Here is a 9,493-nt window from a genome sequence, read left to right on the forward strand (position 1 = left end):
CAGGTGATGAAAAAATGGTGTTTTGTAGCGTACTTTTGAAAACATTCTATTTCTTAATTTCACTTATTAGATGAAAATTTGCAAATAAAAGTCCATAACATCAAGCAGGTTGAAAGAGGGAAATTTATCCTCCTTGATAACATTAATCCCAAATAGGGGTTGTACGGGTCAGTTAGAAGCAACAGGTAACAGATAACCCCCGCTCCTGTTTTCGTATCTTTGAGTCTATCCCATCTGTAAAGTTCCATAGTACGAGTTTCAAAGGTTAAGTAAAAGAATGTGAAGGATTCATATTTAATCAGGTTACTGTTAGCCAATCAATCCCAGGCAGTAGAGAGGTTAGAGTGGGCGCCACTCCAGATTCACCTTTGTCACTTCACCAAGGGGCCGCTATCTGAAGTCACATCCGCGCCATTTGGAGTAAACATTTCATAAAAGTATCAAAATGGAGGAAAGAGACCCATGGAAGCCGCAGCGCTACATTCCACATGCTTTGACATGGATGAAGAGCAGATCAGTGACGTTACAGGTTCGTAACTGTAGTCTGTAATCCATATTGACGAACTATTGGTTTTGAAAGGTGTTTTTCTTCTGGGTGTAGCCTAGCATGTGCTTATACCACGTGCCAATACATTTTAGGCTCACGTCTGGATTGAATCATCGCAATAGCGTTACCGTTGTGTCATCAGTGACGTTACAGGTGTGTTACTGTATTCTATAATGACGAAAATTTGGTTTTAAAGGTGTTTCTCTGAGTCTAACCTAACATGTGCTTGTACCACGTGTCAGTAGGGTCAATACATGATTTTAGGCTCAAGCCTGCATTGAGTCGCCACCGTGACTTTACTATTGTCATTAGTATGTATAAGTCATGCCATTCAGGGATACGTGGCAAAAGTATTGCAATGTTTTGTTCGAAAGAAAGAAATCGAATCATGTGCTACATTCTGAGTCCGTGTCAATGACTGCTAGTAGGATGATAAGCAGTTGTACTTCGTTCACAACTAGCCATATTTTGATTGCAAAGTTGATAAATAGCAAAGAGTTAAAGTTTGTGTGCTGCCGTTAGGGTGGTAACATACGCTTGCACTGAAAGTTATGTACGCTGATGCTAGTATACTTTTGGCGGTAAGAACATAGCGAGCCCTTATCTTGTCCTTTTAAGGAGGTCACAGAAGCTGTTGTTATCTTATGCACATACTGACTGGAAGCAATGGGTTAATTATTATTAATTGCTCATCATAATTAGGGCACAGTCACTAGCCAAACAGTGTGACACAAAACGTACAAAATTCCATTATGTCTCAACACACATACTTCAAGGACTTCTGGAGACGTATGTTTATATAGAGCGCCATGCTTTAATTCTCTTCGCCAAGAAGAGTATGAGATTGCTTGACTTGGGTCTGTATGTAGGTCAACAGCATATAACTCGAGAAATTGTGGATGGAACTTTGTGATTTTTGGTAGGTGTGTAGCAGTTGTCGAAAGGAATGCCAAGTTTGAAAACGGTTTACCTGGCGTTTTCCTACGGTACTGCAGCGAGCTTGGTATGTTTTTTGCGGTTTGTTTTTGGCAGCATAAGTCAAAATCTAGCTGGGCGATTTTCACGAAACTTGGTAGGTGTGAAGCGGTTTTGGAGAGGAAGGTCAAGTGCAAAAATGGTTTACCTGGCTCTTACCTATGGTGCTGTAGCGGGATTTGTATGTAAGTGCGTTTGTCTGTATGCAAGATAACTCGAGAACCCTTGAATGGATCCTGATTATATTTGTTAGGTGGATTGGGGTTAGGAAAACGAAGGTCAAGTTCGATAATGGGCACCCTAGTGTCTGCCTAAGGTACTGCAGCAAAACTTTTAATTTTGGCACTTCGTGTTCTGGACATGCTGTGGTCATGATTTTTGAGTGGTAGATAGCCCTTGAATCAGAGAGTAAGTGCTGTGAGTTTGGACCCCCTAGCGGCTTTTTGGGAACTGCAGGCACCGATTTCCGTTCAAACTTTGGACGAGGATAACTTGAGAACGTGTAAACAGATCATCAGGATTTTCGGTATGTAGATAGAATGAGTGATGACTTATACAATGTAATACCAATTATGCAAATCAGTAGCTTATTTGCATAATTAATGAGGAAAGTTCATAAATCCATGCCAACAGCATATAACTCAAGAAGCTGTGTATGGATTTTCATGATATTTAGTATTTAAGTAGCGGCTGCGGAAAAGAAGGTTGTGTTCGAAAATAGTTGACGTAGCATTTTCCGTTAGGACGGTAGTGGGCCGAGTGTGTGCGTCCTTTTGTTTGTGGAATGCATAACTCGAGAAGCCTTGAAAAAATCCTGATGATATTTGGTAGGTGGGTAGGGGTCAGGAAAACGAAGATAAATTATGATAGTGGGCCCCCTAGCGGCTTCCTAAGGTACTGCAGCAAAACTTATTAACAGAAATAAACTGTGCTCTATATATCTCATTTTGACCTATATCTATGGACACAGCTGTTATACAGATGGTTTGCTGGAGGACGCCCTTACATTGGGGACAAAGTCTAAATTGACAAGCATGAAATTCTGATTGACCAGGGATGCTACCAGGTCATCTGTCAGGTCACAGTCTGGTTTTGGTAATGTTTGTGTGTTTGCATGTGAGGAACACAGTTCATGCAGTCATTTGCTATTTAGTAATACATGAATAAGACCTTAAAGTCTTAAATAAAGGCATGATTATTTGGCGAAGAGATGGGTTCGTTGAACTCTAGTTTATCTATGTTGTTTGTACTATACAGTCTGTATCTGTATTACTATGGGCCAGTTAGTGCCTGCAATAAGCAATAAAGAATAGGAATACAACTAGGTATTGTAATTGAATGTTTCTAATGACTGCGAAATAGGTTCTTGTATTCTGTTGTATTACAAAATCTATAAGAATCAAACATCTGACCCAAGAAACACCCTGTAATGCCATTATAGTGTGTGTTGAACATAGTCAAGTCAAGTCAAGTCAAGTCAAGTTTACTGCACAACGATTGCAACAGGTACAATGTATGGCAAATTACGTATAACTAACAACTACAAACTACTTACATCAGTATACTAGTCTAGCAAGATAGAAAATATGGCAGCATAGTGTATTTCACATTGTTAAGGCACTACTTCTCTTTTGCATAGCATTATATATAAATTGACCTAGGTGCACAGATATGGAGTCGGGACATGATAGAAGTACATCGAATATTTCTCTGCTTGTTTTAGGTAATGTTGTTCCGTTATTATACATTGTCAATAACTTTTTCCTTTCTTCATTGTAATAAGAGCATATCATCAGGAAATGATATTCGTCTTCAACACTGTCTACATATCATATCACAAGTGCATAGATTCTAGTGTTTTTACGGTAGACGAAGCATATAAGCAGTTCAACATGCAAACTTTCTGACATGCAACAATCTTGAGTACTAGTATTCATCATCATCATCTGTATTAGAAAAAAAAATATTCAAAGCGTTAACGTCACTGTCCCTGAAGAAATATACAAAGTAATCAACTTTTGATCATGTGTATGTAATCATGTAACAACGGTACAGTTTTTAACTTGATATTCATGTCAGCTGGTATCCTGTGTAACTTTTGCTGTTCCGATTCCAGCATCATCCAGACGACGCTCCAAAGAAACGCAGACGAATACCGCGGCCGTATGTTGCAATAATCGCATTACTCTTGGTCATAACAGCGGGGGTAGCTTATCTAGGTGAGTATTTGAGCCAACTTATTGCTTGATAACAACTATATGCATGCTACAAACAGCTATTTAGAGTAATACTATGTATGTATATATGAGAGTATTTGATCCAACACAACACCTTTATAAGAACTATGTGCATGCTTCATTATATTACATGCAAATTTTTAGAGCAAGAATATGATGTGAGCATTTGATACTTTCATAACAACTATATGCACCTGTCATACACACTTAGAGTAAGAATACATTTTGTGTATGTCTGCATGTATGTATGTATGTATGTATGTATGTGTCTAACACCATACCCTTATGGTTAATAGTTATAAGTGTCAACTTTCTTTGATATTCTTTGCGTATTACACCAAATTCACCAAGCACAATACTTAACGTATCTATAATCATCTAAAAACAGTGAGAAAGATTCAAACAAATTTACATGCATTTATCGATACATCTATTTCCTTCCAGTGTACATTGGCACGGATACTGGCGTCTACATACGTACTGCAGGTATTATTCAATTTTGCTGATGTTCTTCTTATTACGTAATATGGACTATTTTCCTCATAAGTAATGTCGAGAGTGGCGGTATTTATTTATTTATTTTATTTCACCAAAGCAAAATAACATGCGCAGGAAGTGCCTTCCAGGCTTCCTGAATTGGGCAAATTTGTTGCAGCGTCAAATTACAAACAATCAAACATACAATGCAATCATTATACAGGCGTTCAGGTATGGATATATAGATAAAATTAAACAACTTTTCGCTATGGATATATTTTCGCTATGAAATATCAACAATTGTGTCTGTGACAGGTCTGTCCTGTTCGGTTAACCTGTGCCAGAATGGTGCTACTTGTGTGGGAGGGACAAGAGGATATACCTGCACATGCGCAGAGGGATGGACGGGACGGCACTGTGACAAACGTTAGTAGATAACATTGTCCTTTCTAAACTCCAAATAAAATAAAATACTATATAAAAATACTACATACTGCATCTTTTATAAGCTATCGTGAATCAAATTGATATGTAGATTTTGGGAATTTACAATGTCTATGGGGGGGCATTGTTTAGTCTTCCTTTCTTCTGGAATGAGATCAACAAAAAAACTTTTCAGACGCAGAAAATAAACGCATTGTCTCTTATCATCCGGTAGATTATCGACCGGATTTAATGAGAGCACACTGTAATTATAGAATGAACAAAACCACGTGGTATGCTTGTACGTAACGAATAGTAAACACCCCTCATTATGCACAAGTTAATGTTTGATGAAGGAATCAACTGATAGTGTGAGCCACGCTTTTTATAAATAACTTTTTGGTAACGACTCAGGTGCGGAGCCGTTAGTATGGTACTGCGATTGAGTTGCCGAATAATAAAAAAAGCTGCACGAGCGCATTCCATAGGGAATTTGTTTTTAAACAATAATTGTTGTTACTGCTCTGTTCCCAGAACTGTTTTGCACGGACGGACCCTGTCTTAACGGCGGTGTGTGTTTCGAAGGAAGCGGCAGTTTCTACTGCTTCTGTGGTAAGGGCTGGAAAGGAGACCACTGTGAAGTCGGTAAGAGTCACCATACGCGTGGTGGTATGCATCATATAGGAGTGTTAATGACATAAAGTTACGGCAGCAACAAACACGTATTCAATACAGAGAAATAATCAAAGTGTTAGCTAATTAAACCACGTTGTCGCAGAAAAATACAGGCATGTTAAGGATATTATGGTCATGTATTTGATTTTCATTGCAAGTATACCATTGTCTATTGTAAAAAGAAAAGAAAAAGCCAAATAGTCGAACGAGCCAAACGATTAACGGGAGTGAGGGGCTTTTTTGTTTGACAATAGCCACGTCTGAAACGTAATGTAGATACCGTTTTAAATGTTATTGTAGCACTAAAAACTGTGCAACATTTCGTTTGTTTATATTGTCGCTGCTTTATTGACAGATATCGACGAGTGTGACGCTGGTATCTGCTCGGAGGGATACGGATGCGTGAACAGTCCCGGAAGCTACACCTGCACCTGCGCGGAAGGATATTCTGGCCAATATTGTGACGGTAACATTTCAATCTGCTTTCAACACAACCTTTCCCACAATATGAGGATGTGTGTGTAACAGCAAATCAGCAAATTCTGACTTGAAAATGACAAGATAGCCTATTTAGATTGTTTTATACTTGATTAAGCACGAAAATATCACTCTAGTTCCGTTTTTTCTGTCGCTGTATCCATCCACCTTTACCAATAGACGCACTGATCTTCGGGATGTGCGACGTAGGAATTGGGTCAAAGGTAGTAGGTCAAAGGTACCCGGGAGTCGATATCTGCTGCCGTCCCAGTTCAATACCTAAAATCAAATCAAGATGTCAAAATGGTTCAGATTTAGTGTATCATTATTCTTGTCCTTGACATGTACATTGTTGACAATCGTGGGTTTTCCTTTTCCAGATATCAATGAGTGTGAAGAAGAGCCCCACCCTTGCGGAGAGAACACGGAATGTGAAAACACTGACGGCAGCTACACGTGCAATTGTGTTGAAGGGTTTAAAGCGGACTTGGGAGGGTACAACTGTACTGGTACGTCCCCATAACCGTTTCTTATTCAAAGCATATTAACCAATGCTGCAAATCATTATAAGAGTTGATTTGCATAAAAATGAGTTGAGAAAGGCAACGTTCAATTAGAACTATAAACATGTCAGTGTATGTTCAAAAGCCCTTTAAGCTTTTAGAATACAGATTTAGATATATTGAATCGAAGTCTGGTACAGCCATATCTTTGTTAAATGTCTCCTTTGTGAATATCTTAACTTTTGAATATTCCTCACATATTCGTACATTTATATCAACAAACAATGCATGTACTGCACGAATTCTGTCAGTAACTTTTTTCAATTCCCATGTCTTATTTACATATCCCGCATTCCATTTTTTCGGTCATTGTACTAATAATGTTCAAAGCCGTGGATTCATTACTATCTTTTATCCATTGTTGTACAGATATAGACGAATGTGACCCTGACTTTGCGAGTTCCAGTCTCTGCTCGCCGCATGCCAGCTGTACAAACACCCCGGGAAGCTACGTGTGTACGTGTAGAGAGGGATACTATGGGAACGGCACGCTCTGTCAAGGTAAGGATCATTTAATGGGAACATCTTAAAGATGATCAGGACTCGAAAATGACATCTACTCTAGTACTGTGTGTCATAGAATTGGATCTATAGCTATGTCTGGTTTGCCACAGACGAAACACGAACTTGATGAGTTTTCTTTTATTCTGTCACAGTTTGCACTGAACAACGACAATTTGATGGTTTTGGCAAAGGCCGGCTATGGTGTTTATTATGTGCAGATAATATACTGATACTCTGGATATTGAAGTTTTACTTTTCTCAACCTATCAGACATCTTCCCCAGAACTTGAATGCTGTTTGTCGCCGCTATTATGTTGGAAGACAACTACAATATGGTATATTCTACCAACCTGAACCTATTATAGAAATACTTATTCTTTCTTTCATTCTTATTTTGTGTGTGTAAATCTCACAGCGTGGCCAAATACTACCATTGACATCGGAACGACTGTACCAGCTCCCACTCTCAGTCCCCCAGACGGGGGATGGTCCGTTGGAAGCAGCATTGTTGCTCTGTCTTGGTCACCGGGTGACGCTCCTTCCCTAGACCTCGGCTGTCAACGCCCAGGCGTTTCCGGACCCTGCATTTCCTCAGACTACCAGGTCATAACGGACAAAGCTAAACATTCCGGGAACCAATCCTGGAACTACATGAGAGGACGCGGAAATGGACAGCCAGGAGCCGGTACACCCTTCTCTCCGGAACTCAACGTGAAAGTCGGGCGTTCCGACGGCAACTACACCGGACAGGCAGATTCCTTCTACGCGTCCTTCTGGTTCAAAACGGCGAAAGAATACACCGATAGCGACAAGTGGGGAGACGGATCACGCATCCTGGTAGCTGCTGGGGATCCAGAAGGGACGTACCCGTCATCCAACTACCTGGAAGTACGGTTAGAACAGAAGTATCGCGCCAAAGTGTCCGTGCGAACGAGGGAGAGCTGGCCAAGTTATGAGGAATGCGCTCAATCAAAGAACTGTGGCGAGGACTTTGGCTACCAGGCACAAGATAACTACCAGGTTGTCGCTGAAGACCTGGAGCCGACGGAGTGGCACAAGGTTGAGATGACGCTCCGCACCAAGCCGGAAGATTACGCCGACGAGTGGCGGTACGTCGTGGACGACACGTACAGAGCCGAGGGTGGAGCATACTACAAAACCAAGGAATACGACGAGGGGAGGTATCTGTACGTGAATCGGCTGAATTTCGCGGCCTTGCATCCACCTAATGCCGACAAGAAAGGGTTCTACTTCGACGATGTGTACTACAAGGCATTCGACTCTTCGAATCCGAATGTTATAATAGATGAATACCGCACGTCATTTGAAGCTACGGGCAACTAGTTAGATAGGAAAAAGTATGTAAGGACGGGAATCAAATCTAGGTGCAACGTTATGCTGAAGTCACATTTCCAAATCGGTAGTTTACGGGCTTTATTTTAAACCTTTCCGTAAACTTACCAATGGGACACCGGTTTCACAATAAGACCATACATGTAGCATGACTGGTGTCTTCCTGACATTAGAACCTTTCCGGGACTTAGATCGGCTGTATCCCTACTAATTTCAGTACATGTAGTATTTATTTTGTTATCATTATTATTGTTTCATTAGTTTCATTGCCATTATGATTTATTCATGAATTGTCTTATCATTGTTATCATTAGTAGAATTTACTTTGTTATCATTATTGTTATTGTCTACATCAGGTTCATTACTATTATTATTCATTCCTTTCATTTATTACAAGTATGTTAATTTTCTGTTTGTATGTCGCCATATGTACATGTTTTATTTCATTTGACAATGTGTAATGCAGGGCTCCACTGCAAAGCAATGTAAATCACTAAGTGGACAACCTTGGGTAAATATGACAGAATAAATAAATGAATAAATAAGTAAATAGACCCCTTGGAAATGTGACAGAGGCATGACAAAGAATTGCAAAGATCGTTATGGACAAATTTCGGTAGTCAGCCTGACGTTTCCAAATATAGTAGCAACCCTCGGTGGGAAAATGTAGTACTATAATGAAGGAAGATAAGCTCCCAGTGGACAGCAAACAAATCAATAATGACTGGAACCAATTCTCACACCGAAACACGATGCAGCCGTCTTTCCAACGAATTTTGCCGTAGGCCTTAAAGAATCAGCACTGTAGCCAAATTCTCCATTTCAAAAGAACACGAAGGGTGAAGTATTACCCAGAAAATTGAACCAGTCGTTGAAAAATGGCAGCATATTCCCTTACGAAGGAACCTAACAAGGTGGCTAAAGAGATGTTAATAGTATAAACAGTATTATATTATGTTGGATATTCCGAACCCGGTGATAAATTGTGTTATCACACGTGGGCTTTTACTATCATCACACGGGATTGTAATTGACTTCAAATCTTGTATTTGACTTTGCAGATTTTACCATGTTGTTCTAAGGGGTATTTGAAAAAATGCCTAGCTTAGGCGCACATATTACTCGATCGAAAAGCGTACGCACAAGAAAAGTACTTAGCTCAATCAATCCCTGCATGCAATTTTCTGCACAATCATAAAGCCAAGATACAAATAGTTTGTACAAAAGAGGTTTTTCTAATACATATGTACCTAATACTGCTA

At 39.8% G+C, this 9,493-nt stretch overlaps 1 protein-coding gene across 1 annotated transcript; it reads left to right on the forward strand.

Moving 5' to 3' along the window:
* Window positions 1–498: 498 nt before the first annotated feature.
* LOC118405451 (fibrillin-1-like) lies at window positions 499–8,521 on the forward strand. The gene is made up of 7 exons (XM_035804952.1): window positions 499–529; window positions 4,552–4,662; window positions 5,194–5,304; window positions 5,690–5,800; window positions 6,192–6,320; window positions 6,744–6,875; window positions 7,294–8,521. The coding sequence occupies exons 1-7, from the start codon at window positions 499–501 to the stop codon at window positions 8,220–8,222; spliced, it is 1,554 nt and encodes a 517-aa protein (XP_035660845.1). The 3' UTR covers window positions 8,223–8,521.
* Window positions 8,522–9,493: the final 972 nt, after the last annotated feature.

Source organism: Branchiostoma floridae, chromosome 18 (genome assembly GCF_000003815.2).
Source record: "Branchiostoma floridae strain S238N-H82 chromosome 18, Bfl_VNyyK, whole genome shotgun sequence".
Classification (NCBI taxonomy): domain Eukaryota; kingdom Metazoa; phylum Chordata; class Leptocardii; order Amphioxiformes; family Branchiostomatidae; genus Branchiostoma; species Branchiostoma floridae.